Source organism: Panthera leo, chromosome A3, assembly GCF_018350215.1.
Source record: "Panthera leo isolate Ple1 chromosome A3, P.leo_Ple1_pat1.1, whole genome shotgun sequence".
NCBI lineage: Eukaryota > Metazoa > Chordata > Mammalia > Carnivora > Felidae > Panthera > Panthera leo.
The window spans coordinates 100,954,018-100,977,425 of NC_056681.1; the positions used below are offsets into that span (position 1 = coordinate 100,954,018).

The 23,408-nt window shown below is 47.4% G+C and overlaps 1 protein-coding gene across 1 annotated transcript; it reads right to left on the reverse strand.

Moving 5' to 3' along the window:
* Nucleotides 1-788: 788 nt before the first annotated feature.
* On the reverse strand, nt 789-16,564 carry CD8B (CD8b molecule). Its single transcript, XM_042932957.1, has 6 exons — nt 16,455-16,564; nt 12,955-13,314; nt 9,181-9,270; nt 5,491-5,580; nt 3,984-4,020; nt 789-1,916 (listed from the first exon to the last, which is right to left on the reverse strand). Exons 1-6 carry the CDS (start codon nt 16,495-16,497, stop codon nt 1,904-1,906), a joined length of 633 nt encoding a protein of 210 aa, XP_042788891.1. The 5' UTR covers nt 16,498-16,564; the 3' UTR covers nt 789-1,903.
* Between the last annotated feature and the right edge of the window lie 6,844 nt (nt 16,565-23,408).

A 23,408-nucleotide genomic window follows, 5' to 3' on the forward strand; every position in this document is an offset into this window, starting at 1 on the left:
AGCAAGAAGCCCACCTTCAATGTGAACCCTGGAGGAGTCTGGCCCAGGCTACCCTGGCCCTGCCCCCCTCCCCTGGGCCCTGGGAGGCAGCCTGTCCCGTTGTCCTCAGAGCTGATGGGCAGGGAGTGTTCGCTTCTCTCAAGCGCCTTCTGCATGGACACCCTTCTAACTCCCACCCACACCTAGTTCTGTGACCTTCGCTCCATAGGCGGCATCCCTGATGCTGCGAGAGGGCCACGCGGCCCCCTTCCCTCGAGCCATCTTTCCTTTCCTGCTTTCTGTGGCTGCCAGAGGCCTCTGGGCAGAGCCTGGTTCGCCATCTCCCTCCCACAGTTGCACCTCCCAGCTGGCAGGAAAAGCAGCTGGGGCTCTATTCTCCTGTGGCCTGTGCATGGTGCTTCAGTGAACGCAGCCTTAGGCCGCATTCGTTTTTGGCTCAGTAGCTCTCATGCTGCTAAGGCCCAGAATGGGGAGTCAAGATAAGATCCCTGGGCTTTTACGGAAGGCACAAGACCTTCATCTCAACTCCCTCATCCAGCTCAGCCTCTTCTTGCATTTTCTTTCCCCGTCAAAGCTGAGAAACAGTTTAAAAAAAAAAAAAAAAAAAAAAAAAGGAAGGAAGGAAGGACATGAGGACAGAGACTCTTCTAGTTTTTTTTTTTTTTTTTTTTTTTTTTAGAGAGAGAGAGAAAACATGAGCAGGGGAGGGGCAGAAGGAGAAGGAGAGAGAGAATCCCAAGCAGGTTCCACACTCAGCTCAGAGCCTAATGCAGGGCTTGATCCCACGACCCTGGGATCATGACCTGAGCCGAAATCAAGAGTCTAATGCTCAACCGACTGAGCCACACGGGCTCCCCTCACCTTCTTTTTACTATAAGGTCACCAGCCTGTGGCTAGGAGTCTGGGGGTTCCACTCTGTACAACTAGTGAAGATGGCTTGGAGTGGCCAGAAGAGTCGGCCCCTCGGGCCCCTGCCGCCTGGCTCTGGGTGCTTCCCAACCTCTCAGACTCTCTCGATGCCTCTGAGACTCTCTCAATGCCTACAATGCAGACGACAGCATGTTGTGGGGGCAGATGAGGACAGGCACATTTTATCTTTGTTACTTCTGTTTTAGCTGAGCATTAACATCTTTGCCGTACAGATGGGCTTTGTGCTTTTACATCACGGGAGCCGTTTGCATCTTTTATTCAGGGTTTTATTTTTACAACCAAGACATTTTCATAAAAAGAACAGTGAGAGAAGAAATATACAAGCCATGGGAGGGCAGAAGTGAAAGTCGAGGAACTTCCTAATGGGAGACTGAGGAACTTCCTAATGGGAGATTAAGTGAACTCCCACACCACAAGTTCCCGCTCCACAGGAGGTCCCTGGAGACTGAACCGACTGAGTCAGCCCTTCACAGAAAGCACGGTTCCAAGCTGGGTGTGGTCTCTGTGGCTCTCAGTGAGGACGGTGACCCCCGCCTGGGAAGACCAAGGAGGAGCCATCCCAGCACCATCCCATGAGAGACTCAGGACTCCATGCCACTGCCCTATCAGGGCAAAGCAACTTGCGAGAAGGTGGCCGGACGGCCAACACAAGGGTCCCAGCCCAGGGTGAGTACAGGAGCTGGGGAGTGGTGTCATGGTGGCATTTCTTACTCATTTGCAGGAAGTTGCAGGAAGTGCTCCGGGGCTCTGAAGCCTTCTCTCCGTGATTCGCGATGACCAACTAACAAGTTTCTCCCATGCATGAGGCCCACAGAAAGAACTTGCAGTAGTTAAAAGCAGGCAACTTCAGCAGGTCAGTGAAATTGCCACAATTGAGGGAGTTGAGCGTGTCCCTTCTCTCTCATTTTTCCAGATCTTGCTCATTATTGACCAACGTATTTTTGTAGCAGGACACCAAAAGCATATTCTCCGTTCATTTATAAAACCTGAAAACAATAGCAAGTCAAGAAAGCACTTATATTCAGGGAAATGATATGAATTTCCTGTAACAGAGACAAATGACATGCAGGGATGCAGGGCTCCACTCCCAGTAAGGAGCCCGGGGGCCGGGAGTTTTCCACTAGTATGTTTTTAGGGCCCATCTTAGTCATTAAAAAAAGAAAAATGAAGAAGCTCAAAACAAAAAGCCCAAAGAACTCTAGCTTTGAATAGTGTTACTTCCTGCAGTGCCTTCTTAGATAAGCTATTGACAAATGCACACTGAGGGGCCAGAAGAAGTTGGTTGCTGATGGGCAGATTTTCCAGGGTCAGTTATAGGCTGGGGAACGTCTTCCCCAAATCACAACTTGAGTTTGGAACAGCTGATCTGTGAGGCCCATGGGCTCTTTTGTCCACACCTGCATCATGGCAGCAAAACTAGAGGTGGTTTCCGAACTTTTTTGTAGCCACAAACCCTTTTGTTCAAATGATGTCTCACAGGTGAGCCTAAGTACAGGCAGCCGATGACAGCAGAGGGTTGAGGGAGCTCACGGCCCCCCGTGACCAACCCCCAGCTCCTTCCCCATCACGGTGGGTCCTCAGAACCCCTGGGTTTGTCAAAGCATGAGACACTATATCCAGCTCCCCTAAAACTGTCATCAGATCACTTGGGAACAAGTTAAAATGAAGGAGTTGGTGGGGGCAGTACCCTAATGGGGACCCCCCCGCAATGGGGTCACCATGGGGAAGATGTTGAATGGAACATTCTGCAGATCTAGGCTCAGACAAATACACTCAGGTTATTGTCTCTTAGGTAGGGGGTAATTTCTAAATCCAGCACCTAAAATTGTGTAAATTGTGCACAATCAAAATGATTGAAAATTGCCAATAAAATACAGCAGGCATGTTTAAGGGACTGTCTATAGTCAAGCAACTATAGCTACAAATATAATGTATTTAATAAGGTAGAGAATACTATATAGAGTTTATATGGAGATTACATTTTCAAGTATTTAGAGATATACTTTGTTCCTTGGCTGTTTGGCTCGTAGAGTTGACTTTTGTAAGGAACATGAGTTTGTGCTTTGACTCCACAGGACCACGGGCTGAGCACTTTATGGGTTTTAACCCAGTAAGTCCTCACAACAGCCATGAGTTTGGTACTGTTATCCCATTTTACATGAGGAATCAGAGGCTCAGAGTGGTGAAGTGACTTGCCTACAGTCACATGGTTGGTGAGTGGCAGACAGGATTCAAACCCTCATGCTGGAGCCAGAGCTCTTAAGCCAAAGGCCCTGTTGCCCTCTTTAATCTAGAGGCACGATGGGCTTTCTTTTTTTCCGAACACCTCTATATAGAGGGGCTTGTCATTAATGAGATAGGTAGATGGAAAGCAGTATTTTGAGGAAGAAAAAGTAATCCAAGAACGCTGCCCACAGCCCAGCTGAGGTCCCAAGTCCCTGAGGTTGGGAGTAGCCTCTGGCCCCTCAGGGCCTCTGGGCTTCTGCCCGTGTTTACACAGCTCAGTAGACCTGAAGAGCGAGTGCCTTTTAGTGTATATGTGACTCAACCTTTTGATTTGCCAACCCCTGGGACCTGGGTGGGGTCTAGGGTAGAAGATGGGACCCAGGCAGCCCAATACCGGCAGGGAAGGAAGCAGGGAATGGTCTTCGAATCCAGTTCTGCCGTTTACCATCCCAAATGCTTTGAGCAAGTCTTTCAACTGGTCTATAAAGGTAACCCTCCTATGTCATGAAGGACCAAGTCAAATGAAAAGAGTTTGGGGTATCCTACCGTATCCGATTCTTTCAAGAGTTGACTGTGAACATGGGGAGAGCTAAGCGAAATCTTTCAGTGCTTGAAATTTGACTTAAACGGCTACCCAGTAGTTTTGTTAGATGCTCTCTCTTCCTGAATTCTATCGCTCCATCTATTTATACAGTCTGAGATTTTTTTGAAGGCTGTGTCTGGCTTTGGCCCCCTGTGGGTGGAGGCTGCAGCAGCAGGGGCTGAGGAAGCCAGGCCCACACCCAGGGCCGCGTCATGGGCACTCTTCTGAGGCCCCAAGCACTTACTGTTTCAGGAGGCGAAGCCGGGCTCTCCTCTTCAGGCCTGGAAGAAGCAAACAAGAACATCGGTTGGCGTGGGCTGTGGGTCGCTGACACCGAGCCCCAGAGAGCGAGGAAGGAGACCAGAGGGGCAGCCAGCACCTCAGACCACTTCCCTGGTGCCAGGCTCTGCTCCAGCTTTATGTGGTTTAACTCCCTTAAAGCTCGCAGCAAGCCTGTGAGTTGAGTACTACTCTTACTATCTCTGCTTCGTATATGGGGAAACAGAGACACAGAACACGCGTGTTATGGAATGACTTGCCCAAAGTCACGCAGCTAGTAAGCAGTAAGACCAGAATTCAAACTCAGTTAATCTACTCCAGTCTATGTGCTCTTAAACATGTCAGTCTGCCCTTTACAGCAGGTCAGGAATGAGAGGTGTACAGACACGTGGTCGGTGGACTTAAGCTAAAGCGTGTGTGCGCGGGAAATGCACAAGGTCTCCCAACGGGATGTAGGAAGGAAGTCTGAGCATGTCTGTTTACATGTCTGTCTCATCCTTTATTCCTTTTCATTTCTGAAGCACATTTCGTAACATACGTAATATATGACATAAATACACCTAATCGCAGTTCGAGTTTGTAATTTAAAAAGTTTTTACTAATAAGATCTACATGCAGTTAGGTTCATAATTTAAAAATGTTTTTACTAATGAGATCCTTGAACAAAAAAATTTGCAGACCACTGAACTTTAATGGGGTTCTTCCATTTGTGGATGGAATTTGTGGATGGCGATTTTATGCAAAAATGTGCTCATGACACATTTCTTTGTGGAGAGGGTCTCACCCTCTCCCATTTTATAGAAGCCCAGAGAGGGTCAGTACCTTGCTTGAGGTGGCACAGGTGAGCAGAAGGACCAGAAGGAGAGCCCTGGGCTCTTGGGCAGTTGTGAGGGCCTCCCATATAACTCCCCTCTTTCTTATGAACCCTGGGAGCCCAGAGCAGATGATCTCGTCTCCAGAGGGGCTGAGAGAGGCAGTCAGCTCTGAATTTCTCTGCAGCCTCACAGAGAAGGAGGAGTTCAAGTTTCTGGGAACATGACCCAAACCCCACTGCAATGTCTTCTGTGTACTGTTTCTGTCCCGAGTGCTCATGGGAGTTCCCGCTTATCTCATGCCAGGCACTTTGGGCAGGACTTTACAAACAGCAACCCTGGGAGGTAGGTAATATTGTTACTCCTGGGTGGGGCAGTTGAGGCTCAGAGAGGCCAGGGCATGTGCCCAAGGTCACTAGATCCAAGAATAGTGGAGTTGGATTCAAACCCAGGTTTGTCTGACTCCAGAGACAGGGTGGTCTCTGACCTCTGCAGGATGGCCTCAGGCCAAGAAGCACCTCTGGAACTACCAGATGGGAAGGTGGGTATAAACTTCCACCAAACTGCCATCTGTCCTGCTTCCCTAGAAGAGGAAGGACCTCGGGGACACGTCCAATGGCAAAAGGAGTCGCCATCGTGGCCCAAGAGGGCACAACTTACGGTATAGGTGGATGGCCACACCCAAGGACACCAGCAGAACAAGGACTCCAGCCACCAACAGGCCGAGGGTGAGGAGGCCACAGGATGGGCCTGGGAAAGACACACGTATTGAACATTTGAGACATGCAGATAAATTACAGAGGGAAAAATCAACTGATCAACTGGAAGCCCCACCTCCCAGAGAATACCACTGCTGCACATTTTTCTCTCATCGTTTTTTCTAGGCACTTCGAACACGTTGAGATAATTTTACATAGAACATTTTACGTCCAAGGGTGCCCTGGTGGCTCAGTCAGTTAAGTATCTGACGCGCGATGTCAGCTCAGGTCATGATCCCAGGGTCGTGGGATGGAGCCTGCCCCTCCCACCCCACCCAGCGTCAGGCTCCACGCTGAGAGGGCGGAGCCTGCTTAAGATTCTCTCTCTTCCTCTCCCTTCACCCCTTTACCCTGCTTGTGTGCTCTCTCTCTGTCAAAAAATAAAAATTAAAAAATAAAATAATAGAAAAATTTTATGTCCCACATCATCATTTTAAAAATTAATTAAACGCAGGAGCTACTTATGTTCTAAAGGAGATAGGTAATTTTCATGCCTGGTAATGAGATTTTTACTATTTATTTTTAAAAATTTATTTTAATTTCACAAGAAATAGCTGAATGTATTTTCCTTGTAAAAGATTCAAGTATATGGTTAGAGTGTTCCGTGGCATGCTAGCTCCTTCACAGAAATAAATGCCATGGTTAACGTGGTACCTTTCTCTTTGTATTTATGCAGACACATACAGGTTTTTAAAAAATGTTTTGTTTAAATTTATTTTTTGAGAGAGAGAGACAGAGCGCGCATAAGTGGGGGAGGGGCAGCGAGCAAGGGGGACGGAGGATCCAAAGCGGGGCTTTGCATTGACAGGCTGATAGCAGTGAGCCCGATGTAGGGTTCGAACCCATGAACCGTGAGATCATGACCTGAGCCAAAGTCGGACACTCAACCAACTGAGCCACGCAGGCATCCTTACAGTTTTGTTTTTGTTTTTGTTTTGCAGCATACAGTGGCTTATATTGTACAAACTGTTGTGCAAACCATTCTTTCTTTAAATATATCAGCACACTCCTTTTTCTAGTAGAGTAACATTTGAAGTATGGACATAGCATGGATTATTTAGCCATCAGTGGGCTTTTCGTTTATTTCCTATGTTTTACTTTTATAAATAACTCTGCAAAGAACATCCTGGTACATTTTTCCTAATGTGGGAGACTGCCCGAGGCAGATATTGAAAACAGGAACTGCCAAACCATAGACTATGTCCATTTAATGTTGTAACAGACACTGTGAAATGCCTTCCAAAAAGGCCGCACTGGTTTTCATCCCTAACCACCAACTGTGCACCTTGCCGACCCTTGATATTATCAGAGTGTTTAGTTTTTGGCCAGTCTAGTGGGTGAAAAATGGCGTTTGTCAACTTCAGTCTATTTTCATATATTGGCCACTTGTATGACCTGGCCTGGCCTTCCTTGCTTTGCATGGGTTTCGGAGTCTGCTGAAGTCTGAAAGTCACCACGTTGTTCCTGACACAGCAATTTAGAAATTGTCTCAGAATCATCTCAAGGGACAGCCCTAAGCCTTAGGGAGCACGTCCTTCCCCAGGGTGGCCATGTGGTTTCATTCATGATGACAAGTTTTGAGATCTATCTGGGTGTCCCCCAAGGTAAGTGCTTTGCATATAGTATCTATTTAATCATGCCTTCCCTTTAGCCAGGTAAACATCCCTAGTTTACACATGAGGAAACAGGTTCAGAGAGGCTGAATCACTTGACCAAGGTCACACAGTATAGGCAGTGGTAGGCAGAGTCAGACCTAAACCTGGCTGACTTACCCCTAAGGTACCCTGTCTCATGGCCCCCACCCCCAATGCAACCTCTACTTCTCCCCCCCAATCCCCACTTGGCCACTTTCACACACAACCTGGTTATTCTTAATAACCTACTAATGTTGGATTTGCATTCTTGCCCTGGGATCTTACTGGGGGTCGACATAAGGACTGATGCAAGAATCTCAAAGACCTTTGTCCACATCTCTTACAAAAGTGTTGCTCTACTGAGTTCACTATTGTTCAGCAGGCCTTATAGAAGGATGAACAGAGCAGACTTTTTCTAGAATTTAACACTGACATGAAGGCTTTGAAGCCGGGAGCTTGGGGTTGTTTCTTTCTATCACTGTGGGGGGCAGGGTTTGTGTGCCATGTTATTTGGAGTATTGCCTTTGGTTCAGCTGGTTTTGCCGTTTCTCTAGAGTCACAGCACAGACCCAATTTTGGCACCTTCAACGTAATGGACCTGTTGCATTTGCCTTTTGTGTTGTTTTGTTATTGTTGTTGTTGTAACTTGCCTAAAATCCTTTAGGCCAAGTTGTGGGGTATAGATACTTTATAAAATGAGGTCAATCTATCTCTACCTTTATGTTCACCAAGACTTTGCCCTTCTGCATTTGGGTTCTGATTTTTTTTTTTACTGGGACCTCATGGGGTAGCTTCCCGTTCCCATTCTCCCAATCCCATTAGATGCCTGTCCCTCAGCTCTTTCTGTTACTTTATACATTTAAGACAAAGCAAACCCAGCAGCACGAGGCAGCCCTAGTGGGGCAGCTTGTCATTTGTTCCACGGGTGGGAGCAGATGACACTTTGTTTGTCACCAGTATCTTTTGGGGAGCAGAGGTCAGTATTTTTCCAGAAACACATTTGCACGTTTGGGCTAATGGTTCAAGGAAAGTGCACGTGCATGTGTGTGTGTGGGTGTGTGTTCTCCAGCTGCTGTGTCTTGTGTTCATAGCACAGAGAAGCAAGTTAGGTCACTCATTAGCAAACAGATATTAGCACATACTGTGTGTTAGGCCCTCTGTTAGGTATTAAAACTGAAAAACTTTAAAGTTCTGGTCCCGTGGGTTGGTTATTTTTGTTTGTAAACAGTCTTACTGAGATATACTTTACATACTCTGCTCCAGGTGTATAATTTGATGGTCTTCGGTATATTCACAGAATTCTGCACCCATCAAGCACCACGATCTAATTTTAGAACATTTTCATCTCCCCTCCCCCACCAAAAATCCTGTACCCATTTTAGCAGTCTCCTCCATACCTTCCCAACTCCCCAGTCTTAGGCAACCACTAATCTACTTTCTGTCTCTATGAATTGTCATATTGTGGATGTTTCTTATCACTGCGATCACATAATACATGGTTTTGTGTCTGGCTTCTTTTACTGTGTAATATTTTCAAGGTTCATCATGTTGTAGCCTGTATCAGTATTTCACTGTTTGTTATGGTCAAATATTCCACTGTATGGATAGTCCATGTTTGGTTAATCTATTTACCAGTTGTTTCTACTTTTTTGGCGATTATGAATAATGCTGCTAGGAACACTGGTGTGCCAGTTTTGGGGTGGACATATCCTCCATTAAGTTTTGCTCTAGGACAATTTTCAAGCGTGTTCCTCATTAGACTGTGAGCTGTTGGAGGGCAGCACTGTGGTCACACTCAGCTTCCCTTCTGACCCCAGATAGGGTGGGGCCAGAGAAACAGGCTAGAGTCCACACATGGGAAGGGAAGGGAAGGAAGGAAGGAAGGAAGGAAGGAAGGAAGGAAGGAAGGAAAACTTCCTGCTCTGTTTCTGAGGGTCCAGGAGAATGGGAGAACTCACCCTTCGGGGTCACTGGGCTTGGGGGCCGGCACATTTTCTTCCTGGGGGTGGGCTTCTTGGTGGGCTGGGCAGTGGTGGGAAGGACATCAACTACAGAAAGCAAGCAAGACACACGTCTTAGCCAGGTAATCAGCAGGTGGACTTGCAGACAAAAGTTAAAACCTCATGTCTTCCATGTAGATGCAAAAGCCCTTACGACTGTTCCCTGGGCTGCTGCAGGGCTCCAAGGTGATAGAGTAATCGAGTTTTCTATGTGCTTCCCCAACTCTCAGACCTATCTGAGAGTCGAGGCAGGGGGTCACTTTGGTGTCTGGGGAAGAGAGGGGCTCTGGACCCACATGGACGTGAAGAGAGCCCCAGATGCCCTGATTAACCACTGAGTGACTTGGGGCAAGTCCTATCACTTTTCGGTGCCTCAGTTTTCCCATCTGCTGAAATAAAGATGACTCCCAGTTCTTTCTTGGGGTTGTCGTGAGAATTAAAGGGGACAGCATGCCCAGCAAATGGTGCAGTAGAGATGGCTCCCCCTGGCCAAAGACCCTGAGCAGAAGCTGGAGTCCCCAAGTGCTCGACAAGACCAGCCCCTCAGCCAACCTGCCAATCCCTAACCGGGTGGAGGAGGCTCACAGAAAGGAGGGTGCCCTTTAACACACATACAATACCTGCAGGTTGCATATATGGGGATTTTCTCTCCTTCTCAAGTGTCTTTACAAGTCATATACTATCAGAGCTGGAAGGACCTCTAGTCTCAACCTTTACTTTCAAAGACGAACACCAGTGATGTAAGGCGCCAGCCCCGAGGCCCCATGATGCCAAGCGCCTGCCTGGACCACCTCAACCCCGTCTCCTGACTCGTGGATGGGTCACTCCTCTCTTTCGTTCTATGCCAGTGTCACATGCTGACGGGACGGGGCAGGGCAGTGGGACAGGCACACAGAGTGAAGGGAGACACCTGAGGTTCTGAGATGCTAGGGACAGGGTGGTGAGCACTGGGTGCTGTTGAACCCAGCCCTGGTCTCTGTGGGTTGAGCAAAGACATTTCACAAAAATGATCCTCTGCAAAACAGTAGGAGAGGGAAGATAACACCATCAGTTTAAACTCTAGAATCGGGAGGACAGGGAGGGACAGCCAACAAAATGGTCACTTCAGGGCTGGCATCTTCCATATAAAGAGTGGACACTGTGGACCCTGGCCGACCCAAGTCTCCTCTGGGAAGCAGAGATGACACGCTCTGCCTGCTTCGTGAGGTTTCTGGGAAGAACCAACCACCAAGAATGAACCCTTGCTAAGTCCCGCCATGTGCTAGCGGCAGAACTAAGCAGCTCAGCTTAAGCGTATTCAACCCAACCACTTTGGCGATGGGAACGAGTATCTCCATCTAATCCCCGAGGAAGCCTAGGCGCAGAGAATGGAACTAGCTTGTCTGAAGTTCAAGAAACCCTAAACAGCACAGCCGGGATCTGAGCCAAGAGACCCTGATTCTAGGCTCTCACTAAGCCACACCACCTCAGGTGCACATGCTTTTCGACAAAAAGGCCCGTCGGGTCAAGGGCCTTGGCCGTGGGAATGCTGAGGGAAACTAGCATAAAAGGAAAAAAGGACACTAGCCATGGTGCTCCCAGAGCATGCGGGAGCCTGGCTCTCTGCTCAGGGTGACCCAGCATGGCTTTCTCCTTTACTCCTTACGGCCCTGGAGGTGTCCACTCCCTTTACTTTGTACACGAGGAGGCGCAGATGTCTCTCGGCTGGTCGGTGGGAAGCCTGCAAGGGAGACAGCTCTATAGGACCTCAGGGTCTTGGCTGAGCTCAGTGGTTGGGGTTCGATGAGGGGTTTGTGGGAAGGCTTGTTGCATTTTAATTTCTTCTTGCCCAGAGCTGGGTCCCCTTGATTCCTCCTGACTCCCCCAGCTCCCCATTCAAATCTACCCGCTTCTCTCCTCGTTGAGCGGGACAGGCCTTTTGAACCCATAGTGTGATTAGCCCCCAAAAGGCCGTTTACCCCCCGCCCCAATACTTTCCTTACTGCCCGAGCTTCCCCTTTCAGTATGCACTGTCTTCCGCAGGAGGGGTGGGCCTGGCTCTTGATACCCTGACTCTGGGGAGATGTTGCAGCTGCAAGCACATGCTTTGGGGAGGGTCAGCATGAGGGGTTTGGAAATATCAAAGCCAGGAGTGGGTGAGTGGTGGTGGAGGTGGAGGGGGAAACTTCTAGAAACCAGTTTTACTTATTTCATCATCTATCTTTCTCAGACCCCCCAAATCTAACGAGTGGGAAAATGCGGGGCTTGTAGAGACAAAAACAATAAACCACACCCAAACCCCACACCCCCAAAAACCCAGTGTTCAATACAGGAATCAGTCAACTCCCTGCTGAGAATGCCTCAGCTTCTTGTCCCAGAGATCTCATCCCCCAACCCCTACCTTCTTACTGAAGACCCAAAGCTGGAGAGATGGGAGAGCAACCTCACTCTGGTTTTTGTCTTCCTAATTGTGCTGCTGTCCTAGCTGTCCCTGCATCTTCCCATGCTGAGTGACCTAATTCCTTGGGGGGGGGGGGGGCGGTGTTGGGGGGGACTTGGCATTCTCGGTGCCCCCAGCCTAAGAACCCAGGTGAGCGGGAAGCAGGACAGTAGGAGGACCGCAGTGGGGGGTTGGCCGGCCATGGGCTAACCTGGGGAGGGGGCTAAAGCCAGACCAGGCCTTTTGAGAATTTCTGCCACGACTCCTTCACACCTCTCACAGCTTAATCCTCACTCTCTAATACTGCAGCCACCTGTCGCCTTGGCTACCGGCCAGTCTGACTCGAGGTGTGCTGTATGCGTGAAATGTTAAAAACACATCGAACATTTAGCATGGAAAGGGAATGTAAAACATTCCAGTGATAATTTTTATATTGATTATAAGTTAAAATGATGATACTGCGGGTACACTGGGTTAAAAATATAGTATGTAAACTAATTCCACTCATTTCTTTTTCCTTTGTTAAACGTGGTATTCGAAATTTTTACATTTTATCTGCGGCTTTCTATTTCTATTGGGCATGCTGATTCAACTCACAGAACTACAGCTTTTCAGGGTGGCTGGCGGGGGGTGGGGGGTGGGTCGTGGAGGCCAGCAGCAGCCCCATGATACAGATGGGAAAACTGAGGCCAGGGAGCAGAGGGACTGGTGCAAAGGCACACAGTGAATATGCAGCAGCATGTGCAGCTAGGCCTGGGCGCCAGTCTCCTTACTCCCTGTAACTCCGGGTGTGGGTTTGAGCCATAGGCCCCTGTTCAGAATGTGAGGGCATCTGCCCCTCCACTGGCCCTAGAAATGCTTTCACTGGGTATGTCCAGGCAATGAGGACTTTCTTTCCTGGGATGCACACTTGGTGGGAATTTCTGAGACCACAGTCAGGTCTGGGGACTGAGGCCAATCTAGGCATAGCCTCAGGTAGGCCTGATGTGGCGGCCAAAGAACAGCACTGCCTTGTCCCCAGAAGAAGTAGCAATGCTTCTAAGCATCCCATCTGGAACAGGACTCAGTTCCCTACCTCCCTGGGTAGATGGCAGCATGAAGTGAAATGACTACATAAAACACTTGCGTGTGCTTGGCCCTGGCTAGGTCTGTTCCTACCAGCCGTAGCTCTATGGCTCACGGCTGGCACCACCACCCCCCCGCCTCCTGCAGAGTGGGGCTCGCTGAGAGCGGGGGCAGCTCTAGTGTCTGCCATGCACCCAGAACACAGTAGGCGCTTCATACTCATTGGCAGCACTGAGGTACTTTCTTACCCACACTCAGCCGAGTTCCCTTCCCGAAGGTCAGCTCGGGCGACCCAACGGTCATGCAGAAGTAGATGCCACTGTCTGCAGGCTTCACACTTGTGAGATTGAGAATGGAGCGGGTTGCGTCCGGAAACACAGTTAGCTTCTCTGGCTCCACTTCCTGTCCATACACGATCCCTTTTATGGGATCCCAGTAGGCCAGGCACTCGTAGCGACTATCTGGGCTTGGAGCCTGGCGATGTCTCAGCCAGTAGATGCGCGTGCTAGTGGGCGAGGTTTTGGCTTCGCAGGACATTATCACCATTCCATTGGTCTGAACCATTACGGACCCAGGAGCCTGCTGGAGTACGGAGCTGCCACGGAGAGCTACGAGAAGCGGAAGGAGCAGACACCATCAGCACATTTTCCCAGCCACTGTTGTGGGTCCTGGGAGTCACACTGAGTCAAGCCCTGAAGGAAAGCTGTGGAAGAACCTGCCCAGTTGCGGGGTCCAGGGGCTGTACTCAATGCAGCTAGTGGCTCCTGGACTCAGGAGACCATCTGCAAGGCAGGTGTTTCCTATGTCCAGCTTTACAAAGGGGATGGGGAGAGAGCTGCCATTTCTTGATTGCATGCCTATAAGCCTGGCTCTTTGCATAAATTATCTTAACCCAATCTCAAACTCATTTGGGGATTTTTATCCCCATTACACAGACAAGGAAGCTGAGGCATGACGTTACTTGTTCCAAGTCCCATCAATAGCCAGTAAGTGATCTGGGATTCAAACTCAAAGATTCAAAGTCTGAAGTCAAAGCCTTTCACCTTGCCTTGCCGCCACTCTATGTACAGACCTTCAACAGGCTCCAAGCCGGTGTAGGAGACTCAGGTAGCCCAGGGGAACCCAGAATCAGAGGCAGAGCACAGGGCTGGTCTGGCCAACCACCCTTTCTGGACAGTGATGACAACAGCAAGAGGAACTCACTGTTGCTATTGGTGCAACTATAGCCTATCACTCCTCAGCCCAGCAAGTGATGGGTTCCTGGATCCCCATTCTCGAGGGCAAGGACAGATGCCCCAGAAGCAGCACTTGGATTTCATTTTAGTCTCAAGATGGGAAGCACCCACAAGTAGGGGATTGCTCATGGAGAACGAACTAGACTGGAACTCAGAGACCCGGCCTTCAACCCAGCTTCTGCCTCATACCAGTGGTGGGACTGCAGGAAGTCAAGGAGCCTGTCTCTATCCTTTAAAATGAGGGCAGCTTGGGGTCATTGTCCTGCTTGCCTGCGAGGGTTAGAGCATTTAAGAAAACACACTGTAAACTCTAAAGCAGTGCACACGGGTAAACCATTTTCTACGTGTCTCATACATCAGAGGTTATTACTGGCAGCAGATGAAATCTTAGGAAAGATTTGACTGGGTCCTTCGCAGCCAAGTCCAACAAACTGAATCTGACCTGGCAAGCCTTCCATTTTAGCTGTGGGGCAGAGAGAGACCCCACAGACCCAGGCAGAGACCCAGGAACAGCGAGGCACAGAAGGACATAGACTTGGGTGGGCAGAGGAGGCCAGAGAGAGAATGTGTGTGTATATATGTGCCCCAGGGGAGCTGGCTTATGAGGTAGTGGCCTAAAGGCACAATCCTGCTGATGTTTGTGTCTCAGACTTCATGGTTCCAGAATGGGCCGTGAACTTGAACTTTTTGACTCTACTCACAGGCCACTCTGAGCTTCTGCTTGTATCAAGAATGAAATGGTAGGGGTGCCTGGTGGCTCAGCTGGTTAAACATCTGATTCTTGATTTCGGCTCAGGTCATCATCTTACAGTTTGTGAGTTCGAGTCCTGCATCGGGCTTTGTGCTGACAGTGTGGAACCTGCTTGGGATTCTCTGTCTCTTCCTCTCTCTCTGCCTCTCTCTCTCTCTCAAAAATAAATAAACATTAAGAAAAAAAAAAAAAAAAAAGGAAGAATGAAATGGTACCTGGGGCCCAAGTGCCTACTGGCCCTTCTCTTTTCTCCCCAAACACCATACTGCCTTTTCAGCAGAGGGTCTTCATTGTTTGGGGTCACTGACATCTTGGGGAAGATAATAAGAATCGATGATGCCAATATTCACTGAACTGTGCCCAGCATGGTGCATGCATTATCTTGCTTAATCCTCACCAGATCCTGTTTTATACCCATACTCATGAGGAAACAGAGGCTCAGAAAAGTGAAGGACGTGCTCAAGGTCACACAGCCTGTATGTGGTGGATCCAGATTCAAACCCAGGTCTGGGACCCCAGAACCGGAACTTTGAGCCACTCCCTGAATCAAGGAGACCTGTGATCCTCTCCTGGGTCACTGTCATGTCGTTGCGTGTACACAGTGGGTCTACAAATACACAGACTCCCGAAGTTCTTCCAAGAAAGCCCAGAAGTGACTCCTAAAGGGGTAAAGGGGCCCAAAAGGACCCTGGGATTTTTGTGTATGTTACCCCTGCTGTGTCCTGACATGCAGACTTCCTGGCTGCAATATACCCTGGTCTCTCTCTTATGTCCCTGGAGACTGAATGTCAAGCTCTATCTACGTGCCAGACACAGAGCCAGGCCTTGCTACCTGTGCGGTCTCATTTGATTCATCTGACTCTCTTCCAGTGACCCCCTTCTCAGAGGGGCCTGCTGTTTCTAAAACGATCAGCATTAACTACTAGTTTTGAATGGCCCCGACTAACTTCTGCTTGAGATGTGGCTGAGCTCGTGGGTCAGAGTAGGGGGCTGGCAGGTCTTGTCACCTCTGGCAGGGCGGCCAGCTTTGGGCTTTTGGGTAGGAGAGCAATCAACCACAGGTCAGTGGGCAGTTTGGTGTGTGGAGGGGCCTCTTCCAAAAGGCAGTCTGGCTGGGCTGATGAGAGGGACAGCGGAGACTGCTTGCTACATTCTAGCTCCAGCAGGGCTCCCATTGGAGTGGAGCTCCACAGCACACACAACCCAGGGACAGTTGAGGTGGGGGGTGGGGTTGGAAACAGGGAACCCCGAGGAAGTACTCTGCCATAGCGGTCTGGGATCTGGCAATAGCCTGGTGTTTGGCAGATTGTCCTCCGAATACTTTCCCGGAAGTACTAAAAATGTGTCTACAGAACCCTGGGTGAAGTGCAGAATACCAAAGCCAGAACTGAGCCTCTGGAACCTTCCTGGGGGCACACCCCTGGGAGGGAACCCTAGACAAGGGCATTTTTCCTTTTACTCTGCACTTCCTTCCCCTCTTTTCTTCCTTCTTGACTCCTGCCCGCCTTCCCCTCCGGGCTTTTGGGCAGAGCTAGCCTCAATCCCGGGGCTCCAGGGGCCCTGGGGTAATGAGCTCTGGGGATGAATTTCCTCGCCACCCTTAGGGACTGTACCTGCCATGCCGCCTCCAGAGTGCGCCCCCAGCCCCCGGCTTCTGCATTCTGCCGGGACAGCCTTTGTAAACTCTACAGCTCAGGCTCTTCCCGGTCCCCGGAGACCACCCGCTCCAGCCCCGGGCGCCCCACAAATCTCCCGGTCTTACCTGCCAGCTGCGTGGCCAGGAGGAGCCAGAGCCCCGGCTGCATCTTGGCGAGCCCGGGACACCTGGTCCCGGCGGTGCTCTGCGGAGACAGTCCTGGCTAGGGGTGGGTGGGGAGCGGGACTGGGCGGGGCAGTTTGGATGGGGGAGGGGGGAGGGGGGACGGGAAGGACGAGACCGGGCGGGGTAGGGGAGGGAGTCCAGTGTGAGGTTGGCAAGGTCTCCGCCCTCATCCTCCCTGCATTTCAAAGGTCTTGAGTGCGTTTCCTAAGAGCCCACTGGGACCCCTTGCTTTCCAGTGAGGGGGTGACACCACTGTGCTGCGTCAAGCAGTTGCACGTGTGTGATGGACGCCTGACCTGGGAGGTGGCCAGGACAGGGTCATGACTCCCAGTGACATTTGAGGCAACTGAGGCTCAGAGAGGTCAGGATATCCAAGGTTCCCACGGAAGTGCAGGGTGGAGCTGGACTGTAATTCGGGATTTTTTTTTTTTTTTAATTTCTTTTCTTTTTGAGAAACTCGGTGGGGCCTAGAGTGACCAAGACCCAGGCCTTGCCCTCAAGGGCACACACTTGTGAGGGGTGAAGGGCTGCTCCCACAGCCCAGCCAGAGGCCAGAATCTCTCAACATTTTCATTGTTCCCATGAGCAGTGTGAGGCTGAGCATACACTGGACAGACAACCCTGGGGACACCCCTGGCTGGTGTGAGCTGTTTTCTTTTTTTTTTTCTTAATTGAAGTGATATTTACATAACACAAAATTAAACACTGTAGAGGGTACAATGCAGTGGTATTTAACCACCTCTGTCTAGTTCCAAAACATTTTCATCTCCCCGAGAGAAATCCCTGAACCTGTTATGTAGTCATCTTCTATTGCCCCCTCCCCTTCTCACTACCCCCCTCCCCCAATCATCCTTTTGTCCCTATGGAGGTACCTATTCTGGACATTTCATATAAATGAAATCGTACAATATGTGGCCTTGTGTGTCTAGCTTCCTTGGCTTAGCGTAGCATTTTTGAGGCTCATCCAACGCGATGGCGTGTATAAGTACTTCAATCCTTTTTATAGATGAGGACTATGTGGTTGTACGTGTATGAGACAATTTGTTTAGAGATTCATCTGTTAATGGACATTTGGGTTGTTTCTCCTTTTGGCTATTGTGAATAAAGCTGCTACAAACATTCTTGTACAAATATGTATTTGAGTCCTCGTTTTCAATTCTTTTGGGTACATTCCTAGGAGTCTAATTGGTGGGTCGCTTGGTAATTCTATGTTTAACTTTTGGGGGAACTGCCCAACTGTTTTCCGTAAGAGCTGCACCATTTTACATTCCTGCCAATAATGTATGAGGGTTCTAATGTCCCACATCCTTACCAACACTTGTCACTTTTTTTTTTTTTTAATATATCCATCCTAGTCGCTGCGTTGTGATATCTCACTGTGGTTTTTATTTGCATTTTCCTAATGATTAACGTTAGACATTTTTTCATGTGCTTATTGGCCATTTGTGTTTCTTCTTTGTATGTCTATTCAAATTCTTTACTCATTTTAAAATTGGGTTGTCTTTTTGTTACTGAGTTATAAGGGCTCTTTGTACATTTTTGGATACTAGACCCTTCTCCGATACATGATTTGCAAATATTTGTACTGTTGGTTGTCTTTTCAATTTTAATGTCCTTTGATGCATAGAACTTTTCAATTTTCATGAAGTTCAATTTATGTATTTTTCTCTTGTTGCTCATGCTTTTGGTGTCATATCTCAGAATCCATTGCCAAATCCAAGGTCATAAATATTTGCCTTGATGTTTTCTCCTAATATTTGTATAATTTTAGCTTTTATATCTCAGTTGTTGATCCATTCTGAGTTTGTTTTTGTATATGGTGTGAGGTAGGAATACAACTTCATTGTTTTGCATGTGGATATCAAGTTGTCTTGGCATCATTTATTCAAGAGGCTCTTCCTTGCCCATTGAAGTCTTTGCACTCTTGTTGAAGGTCAATTGAACATAAATGTACGGGCTTATTTCTAGATTCTCAATTCTATTCCACTGATCTATATGTCCGTCCTAATGCCAGTAGCACACCGTTTTCATTGCTGCAGTGGGATGGTAAATTTTATGCCAGCTTGGCTAGGCCATCAATGCCCAGATATCTGATTAAACTTTATTTCTGGGTGTGTCTGTGAGGTTGCTTCTGGAAGAGATTTGAATTGGTGTACCAAGTAATGTAGATGGTCCTTCCCAATATGGATGAGTATCATCCAATTTATTGAGGGCCTGAATAAAACAAAAAGGCAGAGGAAGGTTGGATTTGCCTTCCCTCTGCATGTCTGCCTGAGCTGGGACATTGATCTTCTCTTGCCCTCCACACTTCTGGTTCGTCAGGCCTTCGAACTTGGATTGGAATCTACATCATTGGCCTCCAGGCTCTTAGGCCTTCAAACAACACCATCAGCTTTCCTGGGTCTCCAACTTGCAGATTTGCTGTTCATGGGACTTCTCAGCCTCCACAATTGCATGAGCCAGGACCTTATAATAAATCTCTATATACATCTCCTTTTGATTCTCTCTGGAGAACCCGGACTACTACATGTAGCTTTGTAGTAAGTTTTAAAATCTGGAAGTATGAGTTGTCCAACTTTGCTATTCTTTTTAAATGTTGTTTTAACTATCTGGAGCCCCTTATATTTCCATATGAATTGGAAGATCATCTTTTCCATTTATGCAAAAAAAGGCTGTTGGAGTTTTGATGGGATTGCATTTAATTTGTAGATTGCTTTATGTAGTACTGCCATCTTAAAAATATTAAATTTTCTAACCCATGAACACAGAATGCCTTTCCATTTATTTGAATCTTTAATTTCCTTCAGCAATATTTTTTACTTTGCAGTGTACAAGTCTTTGACCTTCTTGGTTAAATTTACTCTTTGCTCTACAACTGTGGGATGGTACCAACCAGCAAACAATGAATACTCCCACAACCTGCAAGATTCCCAAAGTCCTTCCAGACCTACCGCCAGGTGAGTTATCTACTCATCATGACCTAAGCCAAGAAATGAGCTCCATTTTATACATCAATAAAGCTTTCCTTTCTTCTTTCCATCTTTGTATTTCACTTATATTTCATCCTCTGCTTTATCTTAGTACCTAGAATAATGACTGGCATTCAATATCTGTTAACTAAATGGATAGGTAGATGCCTATTTTCCTATTGGGTTGTTTATAATTTCTTATTAATTGATAGATGCTATTTGTCTGGTAGGGCTATATCGGGGCTCAATCAGAAGACAAACCATCCGTTAACTTAAACAGAGAAAATTAAATATAAAATATTTTAAGCAGATAAATGTTTTTAACTACCAAAAGTGGTACAAGGAGAGTCTGAGGCAGGAATTGGCAATTTTTTTTCTGTAAAGAGCCAGGTAGCAAATATTTTAGGCTTTGTGGAATATTTATGTATAACAGTACAGAATGCAAACCTCCACAACCTTTGTCTTGATAAAATTAAAAATATAATAGTAAGTGAGCAAAAACTTTGGAATAAAGTTCTTTAATGAGAAGAATGGGATTCATTTTGTTGGGATAGCATTTTGCTTAGTTGGGGTTCAAATGTAAGAACCAATCTTAGATGGAGGGCAGCACAAAAACAGGCAGGGGGCTGAATTTGGCCTGTGGGCTGCAGTTTCCCCACCCTTGGCCCTTGAGGGAGGTAAACATGGAAGGAAGTGAGAAACTTTGAAGAGGGACGCTCCGCATGACTGAGATTCGGACTCTGCAGGGAGAATCTGCATAGGTCAAGCAGCTCACCAGGGACAAAGAAATATGTCAGAAGTCATGGACTGCGCCTAGATCACACCCTTAAAGACAAGGACTCATTGCCAAGGGAAACTGGCAACCTTGGGAAAAGGGACAAAAGTTCCTTCTATTTCCAGTTTACAATGTCCTTCCAGCGCCCTCTATTGGCCGAGACTATAGCATCAAGCTAACTGGCAAAGGAGAGCAGTCTCCACCATCCAGTTTCACAGAGGGGCAAAGAGGCAATTATTTGATAACTGACACAAAAGATATAGAGTGTTACAAATATTTTTCCCACTGTGTTTCTTGCCTGTAAAAAAAAAATATTTGTTTATTTAAAAGGTAACAATCTTGGGGAATCTGGCTGACTCTGTCAGTGGAGCATTTGACTCTTGATCCTTGGGGTTGTAAGTTCCAGTCCCACGTTGGGGGTAGAGATTACTTAAAAATAAAAAAATCTCGAGGGGGGGCCTGGGTGGCTCAGTTGGTTAAGTGGCCCGACTTCGGTTCAGGTCATGATCTCATGGTTTGTGGGTTCGAGCCCTGCGTAGGCCTCTGTGCTGACAGCTTGGAGCCTGGAGCCTGCTTCAGATTCTGTGTCTCCCTTTCTCTCTGCCCGTCCCCCTCTCTCTCTCTCTCCCAAAAATAAATAAACATTTATTTTATTTTATTTTTTAATGTTTATTTATTTTTGAGAGGGACAGAGACAGAGCGCGAACAGGGGAGGGGCAGAGAGAGGGAGACACAGAATCTGAAATAGGCTCCAGGCTCTGAGATGTCAGCACAGAGGCCTACGCAGGGCTCGAACCCACAAGCCGTGAGATCATGACCTGAACCAAAGTCAGACGCTTAACCGAGTGAGCCACCAAGGCACCCCATAAACATTTAAAAAATAAAGTAAAAATAAAAATCTTAAAAAAATAATAAAGGTAATAGTTTCAGATATTACAAAATTCAAAATAGAAAGAAATGAACACTTTGAAAAGTTAGGCTACCTGCCTGCCACCTCTGTCCCCTACTCAGTTGGTTTTTGCCCCCAGAGCCAACAGTTCAGCAAATCTTTTTGGAGGTGTTCTATGCATATATACAATATTTATCTTTTTTTTTTTTAATTTGCAAAAAAAAACACCCTTCTGTTATACAGATTTTTTTTCATTTTTTAAATTATTTTTTAATGTTTATTTATTTGTGAGAGAGAGAGGGAGAGTGAGTGAGCAGGGGAGGGGCAGAGGGAAAGGGAGACATAGAATCCGAAGCAGGTTCCAGGCTCTGAGCTGTCAGCACAGAACCCAACATGGGGCTGGAACCCATGGACCTCGAGATCATGACTTGAACTGAAATAGGGCACTTAACTGACAGAGCCATCCAGGTGCCCCTGTTATACAGATTTTAAATGTTTCTGCAAACACATTTATTTTTTCTTTTTTATGGACCCTGACTCTTGCGTCTCATTCAGGAAGACCATTCACACTCCAAGATTAAAAATAATTTTCCTATGCTTTCTTCTAATAGTTTAAATTTTTAAATTTATTTCTATTTTAGAGAGAGAGAAAGAGAGAGAGAGAGCAAGCAGGGGAGAGGGGCAGAGGGAGAGGGAGAAAAAATCCCAAGCAGGGTCTAAGTCTAGAGCAGAGCTTGACACTGGGGCTCGATCCCATGACCCTGGGATCATGACCTGAGCTGAAATCAAGAATCAGATGCTCCACTGACTGAGCCACCCAGGTGCCCCCTAATCGTTTTATATTTTAGCTTTTACATTTACATCATTAAGCCATCTGGGTTTTATATTTTAACAGAGTCTGAGGTGGGGATCAAGTTTCATCATCTTCGAGGTGGTGGCCACTGAATTGCTTCAATGTCATTGAATCCAGCCTTTCTTACAGCTTCAAGTCATTTAATATCGGGGCCCCAAATCCCCAACATCAGTAACAGCTGCCGAGGATAGCTTCATCCCACAAGTCCCTCTCCTGCGTGCTTTCTTTGCCCGGTTGCTTCTTCTCTCTCTGGGACCTCCTTCCCTCCTTTGTGGTGTCCTGGTTGTTCTTCTTTCTGTGTTTGGGCTTCTCTGTGCTGACTGGCTGCACCTTGGCCTTTTTCTTGTTCTTTTTGTGGGAATCTCCATCCTCGCCGTGCTTCGTCTTCCCCTCTACCTGCTTCTCCTTGCTGCGTCCTCCTCTGCCATCCTCCTCCCTGGACCTTCTCTGGCCTCGATCTTGATCTCCAGCCTGATAGGCTCTGGTGTAACCCTCCTCCCACAGGCGGCTGGTATCTTCTCTGCATTGTGCAGCATGGGGGTCGGGGGGCTTTCCTTGCACAGGTGGGCTCGGAAGCCACAGGTTCTTGAACAAATGGTCGTGTTTTTTCTGGTAGTGGTTTAGAGATTCCAGTCTTTGTCTGGGGTGATGTAGGTCAGACCCCGGGGGTAACTGGTTGCCCACTGTTCTCTGCCTTTTGTGGGAACTGGAGAAGGCGTGGGACCTCCTGAAGGGGAGTCTCCACTCCCCCACTAGAGGTTGGGGTGGAGCGTGCCCCCTTTCTCTGCACGCAGAGTTTTCTGTCATCTTTCTAAAGCAAACCTCTGGCTGTAATCCTCTGGCTTTCTGCTTTCTAACATAATCCTCAAGTTCATGTTGAAAAGAGTCATAGATCCTAGAATTTTCCATTCTGTTGACTATGGACGAATCTCTGCTAAGGAAGATAGAGGAATAACTTTCTGTTAAATGTTAAATGCATTCTTTTGCTACAAATGTGTTCTTTGTCCTTGAAAAGATCGAGCTTTCAAATTTCTAGCGGAGATTATGTCATGCTCATATACTACAAATACCAGGTAGCCATTGATATTGAAAGTGTGTATTTTTGACATAGGCTGAGAATCCTAAAATATAACAGACTAAGGAAATGAGTCTTAAAACACTGTGTAAATTTGAGGATTGGAAATACATAATGAATGTGTAAAATTCATCAGTGGTTATCCTTAGGTTTGAGGATTATGGATAATTTTAGTCTTTCTTACTTAGTTGTATGTTGTGATTTTTTTTTGTCATAAATACTTCTACTTGTGTAATGAAAAAAAGAAAATGGAGTTATTTATGAGAAAACAAAAACGTACCAAGCAACGAATTTAAAGTAGAATCACTCAAAAATTCTACAAAACCAGAACTG

Excerpts from the sequence above, each read along its gene's own strand:
- CD8B (XM_042932957.1), bottom strand. The coding sequence starts at position 16,497 with ATGCAGCCGGGGCTCTGGCTCCTCCTGGCCACGCAGCTGGCAG. Across the intron at positions 13,315-16,454 it reads CCTGGCCACGCAGCTGGCAG|CTCTCCGTGGCAGCTCCGTA; the intron begins GTAAGACCGGGA and ends CGCTTCTCGTAG. Across the intron at positions 9,271-12,954 it reads GGGAACTCGGCTGAGTGTGG|TTGATGTCCTTCCCACCACT; the intron begins GTAAGAAAGTAC and ends TGCTTTCTGTAG.